Source organism: Crinia signifera, chromosome 4 (assembly GCF_055691185.1).
Source record: "Crinia signifera chromosome 4, ASM5569118v1, whole genome shotgun sequence".
NCBI lineage: Eukaryota > Metazoa > Chordata > Amphibia > Anura > Myobatrachidae > Crinia > Crinia signifera.
The window spans coordinates 337326208-337353372 of NC_139220.1; the positions used below are offsets into that span (position 1 = coordinate 337326208).

A 27165-nucleotide genomic window follows, 5' to 3' on the forward strand; every position below is an offset into this window, starting at 1 on the left:
GCTGATTATTATGCCCCACGTCAGTCACACAGAGGACTCCGTGCACCTCGTACAGGTAACAGCTATGTGTTATTGCTGATTATTATGCCCCACGTCTGTCACACAGAGGACTCCGTGCACCTCGTACAGGTAACAGCTATGTGTTATTGCTGATTATTATGCCCCACGTCAGTCACACAGAGGACTCCGTGCACCTCGTACAGGTAACAGCTATGTGTTATTGCTGATTATTATGCCCCATGTCTGTCACACAGGGGACTCCGTGCACCTCGTACAGGTAACAGCTATGTGTTATTGCTGATTATTATGCCCCACGTCTGTCACACAGAGGACTCCGTGCAGCTCGTACAGGTAACAGCTATGTGTTATTGCTGATTATTATGCCCCACGTCAGTCACACAGAGGACTCCGTGCACCTCGTACAGGTAACAGCTATGTGTTATTGCTGATTATTATGCCCCACGTCAGTCACACAGAGGACTCCGTGCACCTCGTACAGGTAACAGCTATGTGTTATTGCTGATTTTTATGCCCCACGTCAGTCACACAGAGGACTCCGTGCAGCTCGTACAGGTAACAGCTATGTGTTATTGCTGATTATTATGCCCCACGTCTGTCACACAGAGGACTCCGTGCACCTCGTACAGGTAACAGCTATGTGTTATTGCTGATTTTTATGCCCCACGTCAGTCACACAGAGGACTCCGTGCACCTCGTACAGGTAACAGCTATGTGTTATTGCTGATTATTATGCCCCACGTCAGTCACACAGAGGACTCCGTGCACCTCGTACAGGTAACAGCTATGTGTTATTGCTGATTATTATGCCCCACGTCAGTCACACAGAGGACTCCGTGCACCTCGTACAGGTAACAGCTATGTGTTATTGCTGATTATTATGCCCCACGTCTGTCACACAGAGGACTCCGTGCACCTCGTACAGGTAACAGCTATGTGTTATTGCTGATTATTATGCCCCACGTCAGTCACACAGAGGACTCCGTGCACCTCGTACAGGTAACAGCTATGTGTTATTGCTGATTATTATGCCCCACGTCTGTCACACAGGGGACTCCGTGCACCTCGTACAGGTAACAGCTATGTGTTATTGCTGATTATTATGCCCCACGTCAGTCACACAGAGGACTCCGTGCACCTCGTACAGGTAACAGCTATGTGTTATTGCTGATTATTATGCCCCACGTCTGTCACACAGGGGACTCCGTGCACCTCGTACAGGTAACAGCTATGTGTTATTGCTGATTATTATGCCCCACGTCTGTCACACAGAGGACTCCGTGCAGCTCGTACAGGTAACAGCTATGTGTTATTGCTGATTATTATACCCCACGTCTGTCACACAGAGGACTCCGTGCACCTCGTACAGGTAACAGCTATGTGTTATTGCTGATTATTATGCCCCACGTCAGTCACACAGAGGACTCCGTGCACCTCGTACAGGTAACAGCTATGTGTTATTGCTGATTATTATGCCCCACGTCTGTCACACAGAGGACACCGTGCACCTCGTAAGGTAACAGCTATGTTATTGCTGATTATTATGCCCCACGTCAGTCACACAGAGGACTCCGTCCACCTCGTACAGGTAACAGCTATGTGTTATTACTGATTATTATGCCCCACGTCTGTCACACAGAGGACTCCGTGCACCTCGTACAGGTAACAGCTATGTGTTATTGCTGATTATTATGCCCCACGTCTGTCACACAGAGGACTCCGTGCACCACGTACAGGTAACAGCTATGTGTTATTGCTGATTATTATGCCCCACGTCTGTCACACAGAGGACTCCGTGCACCTCGTACAGGTAACAGCTATGTGTTATTGCTGATTATTATGCCCCACGTCTGTCACACAGAGGACTCCGTGCACCACGTACAGGTAACAGCTATGTGTTATTGCTGATTATTATGCACCACGTCAGTCACACAGAGGACTCCGTGCAGCTCGTACAGGTAACAGCTATGTGTTATTGCTGATTATTATGCCCCACGTCAGTCACACAGAGGACTCCGTGCACCTCGTACAGGTAACAGCTATGTGTTATTGCTGATTATTATGCCCCACGTCAGTCACACAGAGGACTCCGTGCACCTCGTACAGGTAACAGCTATGTGTTATTGCTGATTATTATGCCCCACGTCTGTCACACAGAGGACTCCGTGCACCTCGTACAGGTAACAGCTATGTGTTATTGCTGATTATTATGCCCCACGTCAGTCACACAGAGGACTCCGTGCACCTTGTACAGGTAACAGCTATGTGTTATTGCTGATTATTATGCCCCACGTCTGTCACACAGAGGACACCGTGCACCTCGTACAGGTAACAGCTATGTGTTATTGCTGATTATTATGCCCCACGTCTGTCACACAGAGGACTCCGTGCACCTCGTACAGGTAACAGCTATGTGTTATTGCTGATTTTTTTGCCCCACGTCAGTCACACAGAGGACTCCGTGCACCTCGTACAGGTAACAGCTATGTGTTATTGCTGATTATTATGCCCCACGTCAGTCACACAGAGGACTCCGTGCACCTCGTACAGGTAACAGCTATGTGTTATTGCTGATTATTATGCCCCACGTCAGTCACACAGAGGACTCCGTGCACCTCGTACAGGTAACAGCTATGTGTTATTGCTGATTATTATGCCCCACGTCAGTCACACAGAGGACTCCATGCACCTCGTACAGGTAACAGCTATGTGTTATTGCTGATTATTATGCCCCACGTCAGTCACACAGAGGACTCCGTGCACCTTGTACAGGTAACAGCTATGTGTTATTGCTGATTATTATGCCCCACATCTGTCACACAGAGGACTCCGTGCACCTCGTACAGGTAACAGCGATGTGTTATTGCTGATTATTATGCCCCACGTCAGTCACACAGAGGTCTCCGTGCACCTCGTACAGGTAACAGCTATGTGTTATTACTGATTATTATGCCCCACAACTGTCACACAGAGGACTCCGTGCACCTCGTACAGGTAACAGCTATGTGTTATTGCTGATTATTATGCACCACGTCTGTCACACAGAGGACTCCGTGCACCTCGTACAGGTAACAGCTATGTGTTATTGCTGATTTTTATGCCCCACGTCAGTCACACAGAGGACTCCGTGCACCTCGTACAGGTAACAGCTATGTGTTATTGCTGATTATTATGCACCACGTCTGTCACACAGAGGACACCGTGCACCACGTACAGGTAACAGCTATGTGTTATTGCTGATTATTATGCCCCACGTCTGTCACACAGAATCAGGGAAATCTGTCTGAGCTGTGTATTATAAGCACAAAAGACAGGGCACCCCTCTCCGTACAGACCTCCGGGTCACCATTTATTGCCATAGTAATGCTGCGAGCAGCGGGTATCACACAGCTGAGTCCTCCAACGCTGCAGATAACATAGCCAGCTGCTGCTGAAACTGCGTCCAAACCTAGAGAGAGGAAACATCGATGTAAGAGTCACCCATACACGCCGCTCTGGCTCACCCCGCAGGGGGAGGGGCAGACCTACCTGTGCAAGGATGTCCATGTCTCCGGTTCTCTCCCCCCACACCGCCAGGTTCTGGTTCAGCTGGTGCAGGAGCTCTGTGGCCTCCTGTAGATCCTGATGAAAGACACAATACCGCGGCAAGTGAGGTCGTGGAATAATGAGGTGACACCGGCAGCCAATCACAGGATCTCGGTGTTTCGCTATACTAATGTGGGGTCTGCAGCGCTTCCCTACGGACCCAGTATATATATATATATATATATATATATATATATATATATATATATATATATATATCTCAGCATGGGGTAACAGCCTCAGGAGCTGTGCAGATCACGTGACCTGGTGACAGAGGCTCAGGTGACAACGGCCTCACCTAGTAGGGAGGGGCAGGCTGATAGTGGGCACACACCTGACCCCACACACAGCCAGTGGGGAGGGCAGTTGCACATATACCGTGTGTGCGTGATCAGGAGTCATGTAATAAGTGTAAAATGGCCGAAGCCGCGCACAGCAGCTGGTGCCCAGAACTGTGTGTGTGTGTGTGTCTCAACAGTCCTGCGCAGGTGACGCCACATCTACCATGGGAACCGTGCTGGGAATAAAGGACACAACCGGCCCTGGGCCCTGTACATTATGGCCCTTATTGTAACCGACAGCTCGTCTGAGGGGAGCGACTGCACATAATCTTATATGTGCGGGCGTGGGGCTGCACCCATGGGAATGCCCAGCATTTCATTGGTGTCCCCATGTAACTGCGCCCATGACGCAGGTGGGTCACTGACTGCAGATGCCCGCAGGCTTCCCGCACAGGGCACTGGCATATGTGTGCACCACAGAGGTTTCGGCGACCAGCGAATGATTTCCTCCCTGCATGCAAGCTGCAAAACATCCATTGGCGGGCGTGCGGGGAAACTTGGCGGGCGAGGGGGCGGGCAGTAATGCGGGCGAGGGGGCGGGCAGTAATGCGGGCGAGGGGGCGGGCGAGGGGGCGGGCAGTAATGCGGGCGAGGGGGCGGGCAGTAATGCGGGCAGCATCTGGTTGAACATATCGCAAAGCTGGATTCACATAAACCAGAATAACCTCCTATATCCGTAAGTATACACAGAGTATTACACCATATATCACACAGGACACACACACACATATATATATATATATATATCACACTACATTCTGTATGACACAGGACACCAGTATATATCACACAGAGGTAGCAGGAGGTGTGAGGTGCCCAGTGCCTGCCCTCCCTCGCGCTGCATCACGTGTCTCACCTCCCGGATCTTCTCCACGTGATCACCCCGTAGCCTCTGGTACTCGGCCACATCCATTCTTCCCGCCAGAGCGTTCTGTGCCGCGTGTAGCTACGTCATGACGCACGGCGCTATGCCGCCATAATAACTGAGGGCAGAACCTATAAAGAGAGAAAAACGTCAGGTCTCCAGCGCCACCTGCCGCCCAGGAGCGTGTATTACAGCCCCTACATCCGTGAGCTAGAGTACACCAGCGCCACCTGCCGCCCGAGAGCGTATACTGCAGCACATACACCACTGGCCTGTAGGACACCAGCGCCACCTGCCGCCCGCAGCGTGTACTACAGCCATACGTGACAGACCTGTAGGACATTAGCGCCACCTGCCGCCTGGGACTGTGTACTACAGCCCATACATCCGTGACCTAGAGGACACCAGCGTCACCTGCCGCCCGGGGCCATGTACTGCTAATGTATGGGGGGCAGAAAAAATCCGAGCGACAGTTTGTGTCCTTATACTCCCGGCCTTCGATGTACGTCATGCAGTACACGCTCCCAGTCAGCAGGTGGTGTTGGTGTCTTTGCTTCGGGTGTCTACAGGCAAGGAGTACACCATCGCCACCTGCCGCCCGGCGACGTGTACTACAGGCCATAATAAATCACTGGCCTGTAGGACACCAGCGCCACCTGCCGCCCGCAGCGTGTGCTACAGCCATACATCACAGGCCAGGAGGACACCAGCGCCACCTGCCGCCCGGGAGCCTGTACTACATCCCATATATCCGTGACAAGGAGGACACCATCGCCACCTACCAGCCGGCGACGTGTACTACAGGCCATAAATCACTGGTCAGGACACTAGCACCACCTGCTGCTCGGGAACTTGTACTACAGGCCATAAATCACTGGTCAGGACACTAGCGCCACCTGCTGCCCGGGAACTTGTACTACGGCCATACATCACAGGCCTGTAGGACACCAGCGCCACCTGCCGCCCGCAGCGTGTACTACAGCCCATACGTCACAGGCCAGGAGGACACCATCGCCACCTGCCGCCCGGGACTGTGTACTACAGCCCATACATCCGTGACCTAGAGGACACCAGCGCCACCTGCCGCCCGGGACCATGTACTGCTAATGTATGGGGGGCAGAAAATATCCGAGCGGCAGTTTGTGTCCTCATACTCCCGGCCATTGAATGATGTACGTGATGCAGTACACGCGCCCAGTCAGCAGGTGGTGCTGGTGTCATCGCACGGGTGTCTACAGGCAAGGAGGACACCATCGCCACCTGCTGCCCGGCAACGTGTACTACAGGCCATAAATCACTGGTCAGGACACTAGCGCCACCTGCCGCCCGGGAACTTGTTCTACAGCCATACATCACAGGCCAGGAGGACACCAGCGCCACCTGCTGCCCGCAGCGTGTACTACAGCCATACATCAAAGGCCAGGAGGACACCAGCGCCACCTGCCGCCCGGGAGCCTGTACTACATCCCACATATTCGTGACCTAGAGGACACCAGCGTCACCTGCCGCCCAGGACCATGTACTGCTGCTGATGTATGGGGGGCAGAAAAAATCCGAGCGGCAGTTTGTGTCCTCATACTCCCGGCCATTGATGTACGTGATGCAGTACACGCTCCCAGTCAGAAGGTGGTGCTGGTGTCTTCGCGCCGGGTGTCTACCAGCAAGGAGGACACCATCGCCACCTACCACCCGGCGACGTGTACTACAGGCCATAAATCACTGGTCAGGACACTAGCACCACCTGCTGCCCGGGAACTTGTACTACAGGCCATAAATCACTGGTAGGACACCAGCGCCACCTGCTGCCCGGGAACTTGTACTACAGCATGTACATCACTGGCCTGTAGGACACCAGCACCACCTGCCGCCCGCAGCGTGTACTACAGCCATACATCACTGGCCTGGAGGACACCATCGCCACCTGCCACCTGAGATCGTGTACTACAGCCCGTATACTAGTGGACAGGACCAGCGCCCCCTGCCGCCTGAGAGCATGTACTGCAGCCCATTCATCAGTGCAATAGAGGACACCAGCGCCACCTGCCGCCCGGGACCATGTACTGCTGATTCGCGCTGGGTGTCTACAGGCGAGGACACCATCGCCACCTACCGCCCGGCGACGTGTACTACAGCATGTACATTACAGGCCAGGAGGACACCAGCGCCACCTGTCGCCCAGAGACTTATACTACAGCCAGTACGTTACAGGCTAGGAGGACACCAGCGCCACCTGCCGCCTGAGAGCATGTACTGCAGCCCATTCATCAGTGCAATAGAGGACACCAGCGCCACCTGCCGCCCGGGACCATGTACTGCTGATTCGCGCTGGGTGTCTACAGACGAGGACACCATCGCCACCTACCGCCCGGCGACGTGTACTACAGCATGTACATTACAGGCCTGGAGGACACCAGCGCCACCTGTCGCCCAGAAACTTATACTACAGCCAGTACGTTACAGGCCAGGAGGACACCAGCGCCACCTGCGAGTACATTACAGGCCAGGAAGCAAGTGGGAGACTTGCCCACCTTCCCATTCCAGTAGCTGCATGAGCTGCATGTGGCTGTTTCCTTAACCCCTTGAGTGGTGGGTTTTGCTGGGGCAGGGCAAACCTACCAGGGCAGGTTTATCCTGCCCCAGAAAAACCTACCCCCCCTCACCTTCGCTCCGGCGTTAGTACACCTGAGCTCCCCTGCCGCCACTGCCCCAGCCGGCTGTCAGTCATCACACAGGCGTCCCCCCAAACATCCCTGAGCCTACGTCATTGCTGCAAAATGAATGGCGGCAGGCAGCTGGCATAGCGGCAGGGGTTAGAAGAGCTCTGGTGTACGATCGCCAGAGCACAGGTGATGGGGGGGGGGGGATGTAACGGGGGGCTCAATAGGTGGTGCGCACCTATTTCATATTTGTGGTATGCCCGAAAATTTTCTGGAACAGCCCGCTGCAGCAGCACAGCTGAGCCTGGAAAATTTCCGGGCATACCACTCAAGGGGTTAATGAGATGTGGCTCCCGCACCCATGGCACTACTGCATTCCTCCTCCAACTGGGTGCTACTCCGCTGTGTGCCGGCCCCCGCGGCACTGCCGCTTGCCTCCTCTGCCTGGGCGCTACTGTGTGCTCAACATAATCTCATAAAGTCCCACTAATAAAAATAATTACAGAAAAGGTTTTATATTGGGAATATTACATCAATTGTGCATTTCAATGTGCTTGTCTCACCCCCATCCTGACTAATATATATTTTTTCTCATTGCCTCTGATTGGTTGGCCACCTCTACTGTACATCAAAGGCCAAACTTTCAAGCGTTCCCTGAAAACTCACCTCTTCAGGCAAGCCTATCATATTTAAGTTCTGCACGCATAACCCTCTGAGGCACTTATGTATTATATTGCTTCCCTTCTGGACTTGTAACTTGGTGGGACTGCTATGCTATTACTGGTGCCTGTCCTTGTGTTTCCCTCCTATATACCTATAGATTGTAAGCTTGCAGCAGGGCCCTCCTACCTCCAAGTCTGTCTGTTGTTACCCAGTTTGTTTTATCACTGTCTACTATTGTAAAGCACAACGGAATCTGCTGCGCGTAGTGTGGCCAATCCCGGGATCGGCGGGATCCCGGGATTTGGCCTAAAAAAGTCCGGGAATCCAATCCCGGGATTTCGGGATTAGACTGCGCATGCGCAGTCTAATTGCCTGGGCAGCGTCTGAGCACTCGCTCAGACGCTGCCCGGCTGTTCCCATAAACTGACCCGGCGTGCGGCCTGCGTAGCGTGACAGTAGAGGTCACGCTGCGTAGGCCACACGTCACCAGTGACCACCCGCCTACCCGCCGGCCTGCCTCCGCCTGCCCGCCTCTTCTCCGCCGCCCGCCTGCCTCCGCCCACCTGCCTGCTGTCTTCGATGGAGGTGCACTTGCCGGGAGGCACCGTGCACCTCCAAACCCACTCCCGGCCGCCCGCCCGCCCGCTCCCTTATGTAAGTAGATGTGCGGGTCGGCCGGGGTGGGTCCAATGCTAATAATGGGCTTTTTGGTTTGGATGCCAATCCCGGGATCCCGGGAATCCCGGGATTGAGCATTTTTCAATCCCGGGATTGAAAAAATGCCCCGGGATTGGCATCCCTAGCTGCGCTATATAAGAAACTGTAACGGAATCTGCTGCGATATATAAGACGCTGTAACGGAATCTGCTGCGCTATATAAGACGCTGTAACGGAATCTGCTGCACTATATAAGACACTGTAACGGAATCTGCTGCGCTATATAAGACACTGTAACGGAATCTGCTGCGCTATATAAGACACTGTAACGGAGCCTGCTGCGCTATATAAGACACTGTAACGGAATCTGCTGCGCTATATAAGACGCTGTAACGGAATCTGCTGCTATATAAGACACTGTAACGGAATCTGCTGCGCTATATAAGACACTGTAACGGAGCCTGCTGCGCTATATATGACACTGTAACGGAACCTGCTGCGCTATATAAGACACTGTAACGGAATCTGCTGTGCTATATAAGACGCTGTAACGGAATCTGCTGCGCTATATAAGACGCTGTAACGGCATCTGCTGCGCTATATAAGACACTGTAACGGAATCTGCTGCGCTATATAAGACACTGTAACGGAGCCGGCTGCGCTATATAAGACACTGTAACGGAATCTGCTGCGCTATATAAGACACTGTAACGGAATCTGCTGCGCTATATAAGACACTGTAACGGAATCTGCTGCGCTATATAAGACGCTGTAACGGAATCTGCTGCGCTATATAAGACACTGTAACGGAATCTGCTGCGCTATATAAGACACTGTAACGGAATCTGCTGCGCTATATAAGACACTGTAACGGAATCTGCTGCGCTATATAAGACGCTGTAACGGAATCTGCTGCGCTATATAAGACGCTGTAACGGAATCTGCTGCGCTATATAAGACACTAACGGAATCTGCTGCGCTATATAAGACACTGTAACAGAATCTGCTGCGCTATATAAGACACTGTAACGGAATCTGCTGCGCTATATAAGACGCTGTAACGGAATCTGCTGCGCTATATAAGACGCTGTAACGGAATCTGCTGCGCTATATAAGACACTGTAACGGAATCTGCTGCGCTATATAAGACACTGTAACGGAATCTGCTGCGCTATATAAGACACTGTAACGGAATCTGCTGCGCTATATAAGACACTGTAACGGAATCTGCTGTGCTATATAAGACACTGTAACGGAATCTGCTGCGCTATATAAGAAACTGCAAATAAATAAATAAATAAAGGCCAGAAGGACACCAGCACCACCTGCTGCTCAGTAGCTTGCACTACAGCCAGTGCATCCCAGGCCAGTGGGACACCAGCTCCACCCACTGTCCAGGAGTGTGTACTGATGATTACAGGGTCACAAGGCTGCCCTCTAAACTTCCCACAGCCGAGTACAGTATTTTATGCTGGGAAGAGTCCCGTTACCTATGTGCAGAATGTTACATTCCCTCTGCTCTGTTATGTGCCCCCTAATGTGTCCCGCAGGCAGCAGGTCCCGCTCCTGTGACACATATCCCATCCCACAAACATATTGCTGGAACCTCATGTATAGGGGCTGAGCCGGATGAGATCCCCATCATGTTGTCCAGAAGGGCCTGATGTCGTCGCCTTGTGTGCACAGAAATAAATGCATAGTCCCTGCACATGGCCATTCCCAACCTCTCTGGTCCCAGCCTTCATGCCACCTGCTTCGCCTTCCTTCAGGCTATGCTTAATGGGGATCCTAATGTCATTCACCGCCCCACCACAGAATAGTGTGGACCCCTCACACATACACGCCACACTCACGTCATCCTGATAATCCCTGCTCTGAAACTCACCCCCTCGTCACTATCAGCATCCATACCGCCACCTGACGCCAAAACACCAGCTGTAACCCCTTCCCCCACCAGCACCGGGAGGTTCGGACTTCCCGCCACCCTCGTGTGGCTTCTCATCACTGGCTACGTGTTCCCCCGTGTACTGACTGGCGCTGAGGATGCCTTATAGCGCCAGTCAGTGATAACATGCGCACATACAGTACACGTGCGCTTGCTGCGCTGCTTACACACTTCCAGAAATGCTCCCATGGTATGTTCTCTGACTAGGGGACAGTGATCATATAAAGCACCCCCCGGACACGCCTGTCCCCCACCTCCGGAGTCGGCTGTTCTGTGCAGTCACCACGCTCACTCCCACCACATCTTCTGGCCTTCCACACGCGAATGACAGCACCAGCCCACTCGGGATGAGGTGCACGTGCTCGCACATCATGTGACACTGTTCCCCTTGGTGTAGCTGCTCAGGTAGAGTAAGAAGCAGTGATCCCAATACACAGAGCCCAGTACCTGAAGTGCTATGGCACGTCCTCTGATGACAACACACGTGATGCACACAAGATCTGGGATAAGCCACACCCCACGTCTGCCCCGCCCTCTCACGGACAGGACTGTGCACCGCGACTATGAATAGGCCACACCCCCGTCTGCTCCGCCCTCTCACAGACAGGACTGTGCACCGTGACTATGAATGAATAGGCCACACCACACGTCTGCTCCGCCCTCTCACGGACAGGACTGTGCACCGCGACTATGAATAGGCCACACCCCCCGTCTGCTACGCCCTCTCACGGACAGGACTGTGCACCGCGACTATGAATGAATAGGCCACACCCCACGTATGCTCCGCCCTCTCACAGACAGAACTGCGCACCGCGACTATGAATAGGCCACACCCCCGTCTGCTCCGCCCTCTCACGGACAGAACTGTGCACCGCGACTATGAATGAATAGGCCACACCCCACGTCTGCTCCGCCCTCTCACGGACAGGACTGTGCACAGCGACCATGAATGAAACTTTCTCCGGGTTATACTCCTCCTAGGACATTTATTGTGTAAAAAAACAAGAGTTCAGAGAAAACTTTACAGGAAAGCGCAGCAACAAGGGTGTATACCGGGGCCGTTGCTAAGACGCCCACTCCCCCAGCTTGTGGAACATGTCAAACACTGAATGTGGTGGTCGAGTCCGTGGCTCCAGGGTAAATGCTGGCAGTCCATCTACACCAAGGTACGGGGTCTCTGTGAACCTTTGGCAGGGGTCTGAGAAGGCGAAGAGGTCAGGACCCTCTATCTGTGGCACCTGCGGTGGAGAAGGAGAACATGAGGCCTGTGTGATATGCAGCTGGCTCCAGAGACACCCAAACCTACACAACAATGATATACATCTCCTCCCCCCAACTGCAGGGGTCCCCCAACACTCAGTCCCTGCTCCTCTCCTATTCTCTCTCTCTCTGAGTGAGCTCCACTTCCAATATCACCTCTATGCTGATGCTACGCAGATCTTCCCCACAGCCTTTACTTGCTCTCCCCCCCACATCTCCGCCCGTCTTTCCTCCCTCGCATCACCGCCCGTCTCTCCTCCATCGCATCTCCGCCCGTCTCTTGCCCCACACATCTCTGCCTGTCTCTCCTCCATCGCATCTCCGCCCGGATACTTATGTTAGTGTCCCCTGCTGATGCAGCTATGGTTATGTGCCCTGTACTTGTCCTCTATTGTATACAGCTGTAAGTCACTGTCTCCTGGGTTATATACTCTGTAATAGGGTGCTGCGGATCCCTTGTTCTCCGCCCCCTGATACTTATGTCAGTGCCGCCTGCTGATGCAGCTATGGTTATGTGCCCTGTACTTGTCCTCTATTGTATTCAGCTGTAAGTCACTGTCTCCTGGGTTATATACTGTGTAATAGGGTGTTGCGGATCCCTTGTTCTCTGCCCCTGATACTTATGTCAGTGCCACCTGCTGATGCAGCTATGGTTATGTGCCCTGTACTTGTCCTCTATTGTATTCAGCTGTAAGTCACTGTCTCCTGGGTTATATACTGTGTAATAGGGTGTTGCGGATCCCTTGTTCTCTGCCCCCTGATACTTATGTCAGTGTCCTCTGCTGATGCAGCTATGGTTATGTGCCCTGTACTTGTCCTCTATTGTATTCAGCTGTAAGTCTCTGTCTCCTGTGTTATATACTGTGTAATAGGGTGTTGCGGATCCCTTGTTCTCTGCCCCCTGATACTTATGTCAGTGTCCTCTGCTGATGCAGCTATGGTTATGTGACCTGTACTTGTCCTCTATTGTATACAGCTGTAAGTCACTGTCTCCTGGGTTATATACTCTGTAATAGGGTGCTGCGGATCCCTTGTTCTCTGCCCCCTGATACTTATGTCAGTGTCCCCTGCTGATGCAGCTATGGTTATGTGCCCTGTACTTGTCCTCTATTGTATACAGCTGTAAGTCACTGTCTCCTGGGTTATATACTCTGTAATAGGGTGCTGCGGATCCCTTGTTCTCCGCCCCCTGATACTTATGTCAGTGCCGCCTGCTGATGCAGCTATGGTTATGTGCCCTGTACTTGTCCTCTATTGTATTCAGCTGTAAGTCACTGTCTCCTGGGTTATATACTGTGTAATAGGGTGTTGCGGATCCCTTGTTCTCTGCCCCCTGATACTTATGTCAGTGCCACCTGCTGATGCAGCTATGGTTATGTGCCCTGTACTTGTCCTCTATTGTATTCAGCTGTAAGTCACTGTCTCCTGGGTTATATACTGTGTAATAGGGTGTTGCGGATCCCTTGTTCTCTGCCCCCTGATACTTATGTCAGTGTCCTCTGCTGATGCAGCTATGGTTATGTGCCCTGTACTTGTCCTCTATTGTATTCAGCTGTAAGTCTCTGTCTCCTGTGTTATATACTGTGTAATAGGGTGTTGCGGATCCCTTGTTCTCTGCCCCCTGATACTTATGTCAGTGTCCTCTGCTGATGCAGCTATGGTTATGTGACCTGTACTTGTCCTCTATTGTATACAGCTGTAAGTCACTGTCTCCTGGGTTATATACTCTGTAATAGGGTGCTGCGGATCCCTTGTTCTCTGCCCCCTGATACTTATGTCAGTGTCCCCTGCTGATGCAGCTATGGTTATGTGCCCTGTACTTGTCCTCTATTGTATACAGCTGTAAGTCACTGACTCCTGGGTTATATACTCTGTAATAGGGCACTGCGGATCCCTTGTTCTCTGCCCCCCTGATACTTATGTCAGTGTCCTCTGCTGATGCAGCTATGGTTATGTGCCCTGTACTTGTCCTCTATTGTATACAGCTGTAAGTCACTGTCTCCTGGGTTATATACTCTGTAATAGGGCGCTGCGGATCCCTTGTTCTCTGCCCCCTGATACTTATGTCAGTACCGCCTGCTGATGCAGCTATGGTTATGTGCCCTGTACTTGTCCTCTATAGTATACAGCTGTAAGTCACTGTCTCCTGGGTTATATACTGTGTAATAGGGCGCTGCGGATCCCTTGTTCTCTGCCCCCCTGATACTTATGGCAGTGTCCTCTGCTGATGCAGCTATGGTTATGTGCCCTGTACTTGTCCTCTATTGTATACAGCTGTAAGTCACTGTCTCCTGGGTTATATACTCAGTAATAGGGTGCTGCGGATCCCTTGTTCTCTGCCCCCTGATACTTATGTCAGTGCCGCCTGCTGATACAGATATGGTTATGTGCCCTGTACTTGTCCTCTATTGTATACAGCTGTAAGTCACTGTCTCCTGGGTTATATACTGTGAAATAGGGCGCTGCGGATCCCTTGTTCTCTGCCCCCTGATACTTATGTCAGTATCCCCTGCTGATGCAGCTATGGTTATGTGCCCTGTACTTGTCCTCTATTGTATACAGCTGTAAGTCACTGTCTCCTGGGTTATATACTCTGTAATAGAGTGCTGCGGATCCCTTGTTCTCTGCCCCCTGATATTTATGTCAGTGCCCTCTGCTGATGCAGCTATGGTTATGTGCCCTGTACTTGTCCTCTATTGTATTCAGCTGTAAGTCACTGTCTCCTGGGTTATATCTCTGTAATAGGGCGCTGCGGATCCCTTGTTCTCCGCCCCCTGCTACTTATGTCAGTACCGCCTGCTGATGCAGCTATGGTTATGTGCCCTGTACTTGTCCTCTATTGTATTCAGCTGTAAGTCTCTGTCTCCTGTGTTATATACTGTGTAATAGGGTGTTGCGGATCCCTTGTTCTCTGCCCCCTGATACTTATGTCAGTGCCGCCTGCTGATGCAGCTGTGGTTATGTACCCTGTACTTGTCCTCTATTGTATACAGCTGTAAGTCACTGTCTCCTGGGTTCTATACTCTGTAATAGGGCGCTGCGGATCCCTTGTTCTCTGCCCCCTGCTACTTATGTCAGTACCGCCTGCTGATGCAGCTATGGTTATGTGCCCTGTACTTGTCCTCTATTGTATTCAGCTGTAAGTCACTGTCTCCTGGGTTATATACTGTGTAATAGGGTGCTGCGGATACTTATGTCAGTACCGCCTGCTGATGCAGCTATGGTTATGTGCCCTGTACTTGTCCTCTATTGTATTCAGCTGTAAGTCTCTGTCTCCTGTGTTATATACTGTGTAATAGGGTGTTGCGGATCCCTTGTTCTCTGCCCCCTGATACTTATGTCAGTGCCGCCTGCTGATGCAGCTGTGGTTATGTACCCTGTACTTGTCCTCTATTGTATTCAGCTGTAAGTCACTGTCTCCTGGGTTATATACTCAGTAATAGGGTGCTGCGGATCCCTTGTTCTCTGCCCCCTGATACTTATGTCAGTACCGCCTGCTGATGCAGCTATGGTTATGTGCCCTGTACTTGTCCTCTATTGTATACAGCTGTAAGTCACTGTCTCCTGGGTTATATACTGTGTAATAGGGCGCTGCGGATCCCTTGTTCTCTGCCCCCCTGATACTTATGGCAGTGTCCTCTGCTGATGCAGCTATGGTTATGTGCCCTGTACTTGTCCTCTATTGTATACAGCTGTAAGTCACTGTCTCCTGGGTTATATACTGTGTAATAGGGCGCTGCGGATCCCTTGTTCTCTGCCCCCTGATACTTATGTCAGTACCGCCTGCTGCAGTACCGCCTGCTGATGCAGCTATGGTTATGTGCCCTGTACCTGTCCTCTATTGTATTCAGCTGTAAGTCACTGTCTCCTGGGTTATATACTATGTAATAGGGCGCTGCGGATCCCTTGTTCTCTGCCCCCTGATACTTATGTCAGTATCCCCTGCTGATGCAGCTATGGTTATGTGCCCTGTACTTGTCCTCTATTGTATACAGCTGTAAGTCACTGTCTCCTGGGTTATATACTCTGTAATAGAGTGCTGCGGATCCCTTGTTCTCTGCCCCCTGATATTTATGTCAGTGCCCTCTGCTGATGCAGCTATGGTTATGTGCCCTGTACTTGTCCTCTATTGTATTCAGCTGTAAGTCACTGTCTCCTGGGTTATATCTCTGTAATAGGGCGCTGCGGATCCCTTGTTCTCCGCCCCCTGCTACTTATGTCAGTACCGCCTGCTGATGCAGCTATGGTTATGTGCCCTGTACTTGTCCTCTATTGTATTCAGCTGTAAGTCTCTGTCTCCTGTGTTATATACTGTGTAATAGGGTGTTGCGGATCCCTTGTTCTCTGCCCCCTGATACTTATGTCAGTGCCGCCTGCTGATGCAGCTGTGGTTATGTACCCTGTACTTGTCCTCTATTGTATACAGCTGTAAGTCACTGTCTCCTGGGTTATATACTCTGTAATAGAGTGCTGCGGATCCCTTGTTCTCTGCCCCCTGATATTTATGTCAGTGCCCTCTGCTGATGCAGCTATGGTTATGTGCCCTGTACTTGTTCTCTATTGTATACAGCTGTAAGTCACTGTCTCCTGGGTTCTATACTCTGTAATAGGGCGCTGCGGATCCCTTGTTCTCTGCCCCCTGCTACTTATGTCAGTACCGCCTGCTGATGCAGCTATGGTTATGTGCCCTGTACTTGTCCTCTATTGTATTCAGCTGTAAGTCACTGTCTCCTGGGTTATATACTGTGTAATAGGGTGCTGCGGATACTTATGTCAGTACCGCCTGCTGATGCAGCTATGGTTATGTGCCCTGTACTTGTCCTCTATTGTATTCAGCTGTAAGTCTCTGTCTCCTGTGTTATATACTGTGTAATAGGGTGTTGCGGATCCCTTGTTCTCTGCCCCCTGATACTTATGTCAGTGCCGCCTGCTGATGTAGCTGTGGTTATGTACCCTGTACTTGTCCTCTATTGTATTCAGCTGTAAGTCACTGTCTCCTGGGTTATATACTCAGTAATAGGGTGCTGCGGATCCCTTGTTCTCTGCCCCCTGATACTTATGTCAGTACCGCCTGCTGATGCAGCTATGGTTATGTGCCCTGTACTTGTCCTCTATTGTATACAGCTGTAAGTCACTGTCTCCTGGGTTATATACTCTGTAATAGGACGCTGCGGATCCCTTGTTCTCTGCCCCCCTGATACTTATGTCAGTGTCCTCTGCTGATGCAGCTATGGTTATGTGCCCTGTACTTGTCCTCTATTGTATACAGCTGTAAGTCACTGTCTCCTGGGTTATATACTCTGTAATAGGGTGCTGCGGATCACTTGTTCTCTGCCCCCTGATACTTATGTCAGTACCGCCTGCTGATGCAGCTATGGTTATGTGCCCTGTACTTGTCCTCTATTGTATACAGCTGTAAGTCACTGTCTCCTGGGTTATATACTGTGTAATAGGGCGCTGCGGATCCCTTGTTCTCTGCCCCCCTGATACTTATGGCAGTGTCCTCTGCTGATGCAGCTATGGTTATGTGCCCTGTACTTGTCCTCTATTGTATACAGCTGTAAGTCACTGTCTCCTGGGTTATATACTGTGTAATAGGGCGCTGCGGATCCCTTGTTCTCTGCCCCCTGATACTTATGTCAGTACCGCCTGCTGCAGTACCGCCTGCTGATGCAGCTATGGTTATGTGCCCTGTACCTGTCCTCTATTGTATTCAGCTGTAAGTCACTGTCTCCTGGGTTATATACTATGTAATAGGGCGCTGCGGATCCCTTGTTCTCTGCCTCCTGATACTTATGTCAGTACCGCCTGCTGATGCAGCTATGGTTATGTGCCCTGTACTTGTCCTCTATTGTATACAGCTGTAAGTCACTGTCTCCTGGGTTATATACTCTGTAATAGAGTGCTGCGGATCCCTTGTTCTCTGCCCCCTGATATTTATGTCAGTGCCCTCTGCTGATGCAGCTATGGTTATGTGCCCTGTACTTGTCCTCTATTGTATACAGCTGTAAGTCACTGTCTCCTGGGATATATACTCTGTAATAGGGCGCTGCGGATCCCTTGTTCTCTGCCCCCTGCTACTTATGTCAGTACCGCCTGCTGATGCAGCTATGGTTATGTGCCCTGTACTTGTCCTCTATTGTATTCAGCTGTAAGTCAGTGTCTCCTGTGTTATATACTGTGTAATAGGGTGCTGCGGATACTTATGTCAGTACCGCCTGCTGATGCAGCTATGGTTATGTGCCCTGTACTTGTCCTCTATTGTATTCAGCTGTAAGTCTCTGTCTCCTGTGTTATATACTGTGTAATAGGGTGCTGCGGATCCCTTGTTCTCTGCCCCTGATACTTATGTCAGTGCCCTCTGCTGATGCAGCTATGGTTATGTGCCCTGTACTTGTCCTCTATTGTATTCAGCTGTAAGTCACTGTCTCCTGGGTTATATACTCTGTAATAGAGTGCTGCGGATCCCTTGTTCTCTGCCCCCTGATATTTATGTCAGTACCGCCTGCTGATGCAGCTATGGTTATGTGCCCTGTACTTGTCCTCTATTGTATTCAGCTGTAAGTCACTGTCTCCTGTGTTATATACTGTGTAATAGGGTGCTGCGGATACTTATGTCAGTACCGCCTGCTGATGCAGCTATGGTTATGTGCCCTGTACTTGTCCTCTATTGTATTCAGCTGTAAGTCTCTGTCTCCTGTGTTATATACTGTGTAATAGGGTGTTGCGGATCCCTTGTTCTCTGCCCCCTGATACTTATGTCAGTGCCGCCTGCTGATGCAGCTGTGGTTATGTACCCTGTACTTGTCCTCTATTGTATTCAGCTGCAAGTCACTGTCTCCTGGGTTATATACTGTGTAATAGGGTGCTGCGGATCCCTTGTTCTCTGCCCCTGATACTTATGTCAGTGTCCTCTGCTGATGCAGCTATGGTTATGTGCCCTATACTTGTCCTCTATTGTATTCAGCTGTAAGTCACTGTCTCCTGGGTTATATACTCAGTAATAGGGTGCTGCGGATCCCTTGTTCTCTGCCCCCTGATACTTATGTCAGTACCGCCTGCTGATGCAGCTATGGTTATGTGCCCTGTACTTGTCCTCTATTGTATACAGCTGTAAGTCACTGTCTCCTGGGTTATATACTCTGTAATAGGACGCTGCGGATCCCTTGTTCTCTGCCCCCCTGATACTTATGTCAGTGTCCTCTGCTGATGCAGCTATGGTTATGTGCCCTGTACTTGTCCTCTATTGTATACAGCTGTAAGTCACTGTCTCCTGGGTTATATACTGTGTAATAGGGCGCTGCGGATCCCTTGTTCTCTGCCCCCTGATACTTATGTCAGTACCGCCTGCTGATGCAGCTATGGTTATGTGCCCTGTACCTGTCCTCTATTGTATTCAGCTGTAAGTCACTGTCTCCTGGGTTATATACTATGTAATAGGGCGCTGCGGATCCCTTGTTCTCTGCCTCCTGATACTTATGTCAGTATCCCCTGCTGATGCAGCTATGGTTATGTGCCCAGTACTTGTCCTCTATTGTATACAGCTGTAAGTCACTGTCTCCTGGGTTATATACTCTGTAATAGAGTGCTGCGGATCCCTTGTTCTCTGCCCCCTGATATTTATGTCAGTGCCCTCTGCTGATGCAACTATGGTTATGTGCCCTGTACTTGTCCTCTATTGTATTCAGCTGTAAGTCACTGTCTCCTGGGTTATATCTCTGTAATAGGGCGCTGCGGATTCCTTGTTCTCCGCCCCCTGATACTTATGTCAGTGTCCTCTGCTGATGCAGCTATGGTTATGTGCCCTGTACTTGTCCTCTATTGTATACAGCTGTAAGTCACTGTCTCCTGGGTTATATACTCTGTAATAGGGCGCTGCGGATCCCTTGTTCTCTGCCCCCTGCTACTTATGTCAGTACCGCCTGCTGATGCAGCTATGGTTATGTGCCCTGTACTTGTCCTCTATTGTATTCAGCTGTAAGTCACGGTCTCCTGTGTTATATACTGTGTAATAGGGTGCTGCGGATACTTATGTCAGTACCGCCTGCTGATGCAGCTATGGTTATGTGCCCTGTACTTGTCCTCTATTGTATACAGCTGTAAGTCTCTGTCTCCTGTGTTATATACTGTGTAATAGGGTGCTGCGGATCCCTTGTTCTCTGCCTTCTGATACTTATGTCAGTGTCCTCCGCTGATGCAGCTATGGTTATGTGCCCTGTACTTGCTGCGGATCCCTTGTTCTCTGCCTTCTGATACTTATGTCAGTGTCCTCCGCTGATGCAGCTATGGTTATGTGCCCTGTACTTGTCCTCTATTGTAAGTCACTGTCTCCTGGGTTATATACTCAGTAATAGGGTGCTGCGGATCCCTTGTTCTCTGCCCCCTGATACTTATGTCAGTACCGCCTGCTGATGCAGCTATGGTTATGTGCCCTGTACTTGTCCTCTATTGTATTCAGCTGTAAGTCACTGTCTCCTGGGTTATATACTATGTAATAGGGCGCTGCGGATCCCTTGTTCTCTGCCTTCTGATACTTATGTCAGTATCCCCTGCTGATGCAGCTATGGTTATGAGCCCTGTACTTGTCCTCTATTGTATACAGCTGTAAGTCACTGTCTCCTGTGTTATATACTGTGTAATAGGGCGCTGCGGATCCCTTGTTCTCTGCCCCCTGATATTTATGTCAGTGTCCCCTGCTGATGCAGCTATGGTTATGTGCCCTGTACTTGTCCTCTATTGTATTCAGCTGTAAGTCACTGTCTCCTGGGTTATATACTCTGTAATAGGGCACTGCGGATCCCTTGTTCTCTGCCCCCTGCTACTTATGTCAGTACCGCCTGCTGATGCAGCTATGGTTATGTGCCCTGTACTTGTCCTCTATTGTATTCAGCTGTAAGTCACTGTCTCCTGGGTTATATACTCTGTAATAGGGCGCTGCAGATCCCCTGTTCTCTGCCCCTGATACTTATGTCAGTGCCCTCTGCTGATGCAGCTATGGTTATATACCCTGTACTTGTCCTCTATAGTATACAGCTGTCAGTCACTGTCACCTGGGTTATATATTGTGTAATGGGGCACTGCGGATCCCTCGTTCTCCGCCCCCTGATACTTATGTCAGTGCCGCCTGCTGATGCAGCTATGGTTATGTGCTTGGGTTATGTACTCTGTAATATGGCACTGCAGATCCCTTGTGGCGCCATATACATACAAGATAAGACTATTGGGACTCCCATATGGCTACATGGTTCTGTAGCGGACACATGCCAGGCCACACCAATAGCAGGCGGTAGAACATGGCGACCTCACCTCCTGATGCTCCAGTCTTCTCTGTTGTGCAGTCAGTCTCTGCAGATGTTCCGTAGGTGGCTCCACGCTGACCAGACCCTGATACAGATTCTGCACCCTGGATACGTTGAGTGCTGCAGCACAAAGCTGTGTTAGGGAAACATCCAGCTTCCTCCCATATGCCCCGAGGAGACATCACCACCTCTTACCTCTAGCTGCCTCGTTCTCCAGACTGCGTCTCGCTGCGAATGATCGGCCCAGCTCGCTCTGCACTGCAGTCCCCGCATCAAACTCCTGCCGGGCTTCTCTCTGCACCCATTGTCTGAGTGCAGCGCTGCTGTGCATTCTGGGTGCTGCCAGTCCGCCAGGAAGTGCCGTCTCTGGTCGGCCTGGAGCCTTATCATCGACATCAAAGCGCACCTGAGGGCAGACACCAGATTCTGGCATTGTGGGTGGATTCACACCTCTATAAATATACATGATAGGGACAATGTACATGTCCGTATAGCAGACATGAGGGACAGTCAGCCCAGCCAATCCCATGTTATACCGATTGTCTCACCTGTCTGTGGGTCCTCCTGCTACGCTCAGAGGTCTGCCTGCGCAGGATGCCCCCACCCTTGTCAGGGGTCAGGGAGATGTCCAATAGCGGATGGGCCTCTGCCTGATCAGGGGCCACAGTGGATGGCAGGGGGGCAGTGTCAGCCGGTAGAGCACTCTCTTCCTCACAGCCCTGAGACATCCTGGAATAGACAAGAGACAGCAAGCTGAGAGACATCACTTATATACAGTTTAGTACATACTTGTGTTATACAGGGTGAGGCCAAAAGAAAAAGTGCAGTAACCATTGGCTTCTACATTGTCCCATCATTGGCTTGTACGTTACCCCATCATTCCCTGACCCCAGCTGTCCAGGTGTGAGGGCCAGGTGAGCGCCCAGTGGCAGGGGGGAGGGAGGGCCAGGTGAGCGCCCGGTGACAGAGGGGGAGTGAGCGCCCGGTGACAGAGGGGGAGTGAGGGCCAGGTGAGCACCCGGTGACAGAGGGGGAGTGAGGGCCAGGTGAGCGCCCAGTGGCAGGGGGGAGGGAGGGCCAGGTGAGCACCCGGTGGCAGGGGGGAGTGAGGGCCAGGTGAGCACCCGGTGACAGAGGGGGAGTGAGGGCCAGGTGAGCACCCGGTGACAGAGGGGGAGTGAGGGCCAGGTGAGTGCCCAGTGGCAGGGGGGGAGTGAGGGCCAGGTGAGCACCCGGTGGCAGGGGGGAGGGAGGGCCAGGTGACAGAGGGGGAGTGAGCGCCCGGTGACAGAGGGGGAGTGAGCGCCCGGTGACAGAGGGGGAGTGAGCGCCCGGTGACAGAGGGGGAGTGAGCGCCCGGTGACAGAGGGGGAGTGAGCGCCCGGTGACAGAGGTGGAGTGAGCGCCCGGTGACAGAGGGGGAGTGAGCGCCCGGTGACAGAGGGGGAGTGAGCGCCCGGTGACAGAGGGGGAGTGAGCGCCCGGTGACAGAGGGGGAGTGAGCGCCCGGTGACAGAGGGGGAGTGAGCGCCCGGTGACAGAGGGGGAGTGAGGGCCAGGTGAGCGCCCAGTGGCAGGGGGGAGGGAGGGCCAGGTGAGCGCCCGGTGGCAGGGGGGAGGTAGGGCCAGGTGAGCGCCCGGTGGCAGGGGGGAGGGAGGGCCAGGTGAGCGCCCAGTGACAGAGGGGGAGTGAGGGCCAGGTAAGCACCCGATGACAGAGGGGGAGTGAGGGCCAGGTGAGCGCCCAGTGGCAGGGGGGAGGGAGGGCCAGGTGAGCGCCCAGTGGCATGGGGGAGTGAGGGCCAGGTGAGCGCCCGGTGACAGAGGGGGAGGGAGGGCCAGGTGAGCGCCCAGTGGCAGGGGGGAGTGAGGGCCAGGTGAGCGCCCGGTGACAGAGGGGGAGTGAGGGCCAGGCGAGCATTGTGTCTCTCCTGGTCATATTGGGAGGTATGCAGACGGCGTGGGGGTACGTTAGTGAGCACCCGGTGGCAGAGGGGGAGTGAGGGCCAGGTGAGCACCCGGTGACAGAGGAGGAGTGAGGGCCAGGTGAGCGCCCAGTGGCAGGGGGGAGGGAGGGCCAGGTGAGCGCCCAGTGGCAGAGGGGGAGGGAGGGCCAGGTGAGCGCCCGGTGACAGAGGGGGAGTGAGGGCCAGGTGAGCGCCCGGTGACAGAGGGGGAGTGAGGGCCAGGTGAGCACCCGGTGACAGAGGGGGAGTGAGGGCCAGGTGAGCACCCGGTGACAGAGGGGGAGTGAGGGCCAGGTGAGTGCCCAGTGGCAGGGGGGGAGTGAGGGCCAGGTGAGCACCCGGTGGCAGGGGGGAGGGAGGGCCAGGTGACAGAGGGGGAGTGAGCGCCCGGTGACAGAGGGGGAGTGAGCGCCCGGTGACAGAGGGGGAGTGAGCGCCCGGTGACAGAGGGGGAGTGAGCGCCCGGTGACAGAGGGGGAGTGAGCGCCCGGTGACAGAGGGGGAGTGAGCGCCCGGTGACAGAGGGGGAGTGAGCGCCCGGTGACAGAGGGGGAGTGAGCGCCCGGTGACAGAGGGGGAGTGAGCGCCCGGTGACAGAGGGGGAGTGAGCGCCCGGTGACAGAGGGGGAGTGAGCGCCCGGTGACAGAGGTGGAGTGAGCGCCCGGTGACAGAGGGGGAGTGAGCGCCCGGTGACAGAGGGGGAGTGAGCGCCCGGTGACAGAGGGGGAGTGAGCGCCCGGTGACAGAGGGGGAGTGAGCGCCCGGTGACAGAGGGGGAGTGAGGGCCAGGTGAGCGCCCAGTGGCAGGGGGGAGGGAGGGCCAGGTGAGCGCCCGGTGGCAGGGGGGAGGTAGGGCCAGGTGAGCGCCCGGTGGCAGGGGGGAGGGAGGGCCAGGTGAGCGCCCAGTGACAGAGGGGGAGTGAGGGCCAGGTAAGCACCCGATGACAGAGGGGGAGTGAGGGCCAGGTGAGCGCCCAGTGGCAGGGGGGAGGGAGGGCCAGGTGAGCGCCCAGTGGCATGGGGGAGTGAGGGCCAGGTGAGCGCCCGGTGACAGAGGGGGAGGGAGGGCCAGGTGAGCGCCCAGTGGCAGGGGGGAGTGAGGGCCAGGTGAGCGCCCGGTGACAGAGGGGGAGTGAGGGCCAGGCGAGCATTGTGTCTCTCCTGGTCATATTGGGAGGTATGCAGACGGCGTGGGGGTACGTTAGTGAGCACCCGGTGGCAGAGGGGGAGTGAGGGCCAGGTGAGCACCCGGTGACAGAGGAGGAGTGAGGGCCAGGTGAGCGCCCAGTGGCAGGGGGGAGGGAGGGCCAGGTGAGCGCCCAGTGGCAGAGGGGGAGGGAGGGCCAGGTGAGCGCCCGGTGACAGAGGGGGAGTGAGGGCCAGGTGAGCGCCCGGTGACAGAGGGGGAGTGAGGGCCAGGTGAGCACCCGGTGACAGAGGGGGAGTGAGGGCCAGGTGAGCACCCGGTGACAGAGGGGGAGTGAGGGCCAGGTGAGCACCCGGTGGCAGGGGGGAGGGAGGGCCAGGTGACAGAGGGGGAGTGAGCGCCCGGTGACAGAGGGGGAGTGAGCGCCCGGTGACAGAGGGGGAGTGAGCGCCCGGTGACAGAGGGGGAGTGAGCGCCCGGTGACAGAGGGGGAGTGAGCGCCCGGTGACAGAGGGGGAGTGAGCGCCCGGTGACAGAGGGGGAGTGAGCGCCCGGTGACAGAGGGGGAGTGAGCGCCCGGTGACAGAGGGGGAGTGAGCGCCCGGTGACAGAGGGGGAGTGAGCGCCCGGTGACAGAGGGGGAGTGAGCGCCCGGTGACAGAGGGGGAGTGAGCGCCCGGTGACAGAGGGGGAGTGAGCGCCCGGTGACACAGGGGGAGTGAGTGCCCGGTGACAGAGGGGGAGTGAGGGCCAGGTGAGCGCCCAGTGGCAGGGGGGAGGGAGGGCCAGGTGAGCGCCCGGTGGCAGGGGGGAGGTAGGGCCAGGTGAGCGCCCGGTGGCAGGGGGGAGGGAGGGCCAGGTGAGCGCCCAGTGACAGAGGGGGAGTGAGGGCCAGGTAAGCACCCGATGACAGAGGGGGAGTGAGGGCCAGGTGAGCGCCCAGTGGCAGGGGGGAGGGAGGGCCAGGTGAGCGCCCAGTGGCATGGGGGAGGGAGGGCCAGGTGAGCGCCCGGTGACAGAGGGGGAGGGAGGGCCAGGTGAGCGCCCAGTGGCAGGGGGGAGTGAGGGCCAGGTGAGCGCCCGGTGACAGAGGGGGAGTGAGGGCCAGGCGAGCATTGTGTCTCTCCTGGTCATATTGGGAGGTATGCAGACGGCGTGGGGGTACGTTAGTGAGCACCCGGTGGCAGAGGGGGAGTGAGGGCCAGGTGAGCGCCCAGTGGCAGGGGGGAGGGAGGGCCAGGTGAGCGCCCAGTGGCAGGGGGGAGTGAGGGCCAGGTGAGCGCCCGGTGACAGAGGAGGAGTGAGGGCCAGGTGAGCGCCCGGTGACAGAGGAGGAGTGAGGGCCAGGTGAGCGCCCGGTGACAGAGGAGGAGTGAGGGCCAGGTGAGCGCCCGGTGACAGAGGGGGAGTGAGGACCAGGCGAGCATTGTGTCTCTCCTGGTCATATTGGGAGGTATGCAGACGGCGTGGGGGTACGTTAGTGAGCACCCGGTGGCAGAGGGGGAGTGAGGGCCAGGTGAGCGCCCAGTGGCAGGGGGGAGGGAGGGCCAGGTGAGCGCCCAGTGGCAGGGGGGAGGGAGGGCCAGGTGAGCGCCCGGTCACATGTGGGAGTGAGGGCCAGGTGAGCGCCCGGTGACAGAGGAGGAGTGAGGGCCAGGTGAGCGCCCGGTGACAGAGGAGGAGTGAGGGCCAGGTGAGCGCCCGGTGACAGAGGAGGAGTGAGGGCCAGGTGAGCGCCCGGTGACAGAGGAGGAGTGAGGGCCAGGTGAGCGCCCGGTGACAGAGGGGGAGTGAGGGCCAGGTAAGCACCCAGTGACAGAGGGGGAGTGAGGGCCAGGTGAGCGCCCAGTGGCAGGGGGGAGTGAGGGCCAGGTGAGCGCCCGGTGACAGAGGGGGAGTGAGGGCCAGGTGAGCGCCCAGTGGCAGGGGGGAGTGAGGGCCAGGTGAGCGCCCGGTGACAGAGGGGGAGTGAGGGCCAGGCGAGCATTGTGTCTCTCCTGGTCATATTGGGAGGTATGCAGACGGCGTGGGGGTATGTTAGTGAGCACCCGGTGGCAGAGGGGGTGGTGTTGGGGGAGGGGGGGGGCAGGTGAGCACCTGGTGGTTGGGGACAGTGGGGGTGGGGGACAGGTGAGTGAGCCCCCGGGGGTGGGGAGAGGGGCAGGTCGTAACCCAATGAGGTAGTTATTATCACATATCAGGGTTGGGGGGGAAGGGGGGTCACCATTCTCACCCGTCCTCCGCCTGGCTGCCCGGGGCCGTTGCTGTGACAGCGCTGGGATCGCTCAGCGGGCGGATCCATGGTTACGGCGCCGCCATCTTTGTACTCCTGCAGAGCAGCTTCAGCAGCTTCCGCCTACACAGCCGCGCCGCGGCCATACTGCTGCTCCATGCGTCACGGCGCACGCGCAGCTCCTACCTTACAACTTGGGGATCCACCGACCAATCACCGCGCTGCATACGTCTTATCTGAGGCAGCACTGTTACCGGCGGCCGTGTCTCCAGCGCGGCGGCCATTTCCCTGTAGCCTTCTTTTTGTTCCGGAGTCCGGAGTCAAGGAAATTGGCGGCTGGGGACTGGACTAGTGTGCTGATGTGTACCTGTTTGCCACTGTGTCAGGGAATAGGATACAGCAATGTCTGTCACCATGGCAGCTGTATTATGTATGGGTACATACCTCCCAGCATGCCCCTCTCCAGTAGGACACAATGCTCTGTTCCTGGACTTGGAAGTTAGGGATGGGGGAACTGGGTTAGGGAT

General features: G+C 54.4%; 1 protein-coding gene and 1 long non-coding RNA gene across 7 annotated transcripts; both read right to left on the bottom strand.

The window, feature by feature from the left end:
- Window positions 1-3340: 3340 nt before the first annotated feature.
- On the bottom strand, window positions 3341-7025 carry LOC146072900 (uncharacterized). 6 transcript variants are annotated; one of them, XR_014473262.1, is made up of 4 exons: window positions 6920-7025; window positions 4801-4940; window positions 3547-3639; window positions 3341-3466 (listed from the first exon to the last, which is right to left on the bottom strand). It is a non-coding gene; the product is annotated as an uncharacterized LOC146072900 (long non-coding RNA). The 6 variants fall into 6 exon arrangements; XR_014473261.1 differs by lacking the exon at window positions 6920-7025 and adding an exon at window positions 6312-6448; XR_014473264.1 differs by lacking the exon at window positions 6920-7025 and adding an exon at window positions 6292-6310.
- Window positions 7026-11697: 4672 nt separating this feature from the next.
- On the bottom strand, window positions 11698-26799 carry PPP1R35 (protein phosphatase 1 regulatory subunit 35). The gene is made up of 5 exons (XM_083180082.1): window positions 26639-26799; window positions 21839-22019; window positions 21486-21696; window positions 21298-21410; window positions 11698-11969 (listed from the first exon to the last, which is right to left on the bottom strand). The coding sequence occupies exons 2-5, from the start codon at window positions 22016-22018 to the stop codon at window positions 11796-11798; spliced, it is 678 nt and encodes a 225-aa protein (XP_083036208.1). The 5' UTR covers window position 22019; window positions 26639-26799; the 3' UTR covers window positions 11698-11795.
- Between the last annotated feature and the right edge of the window lie 366 nt (window positions 26800-27165).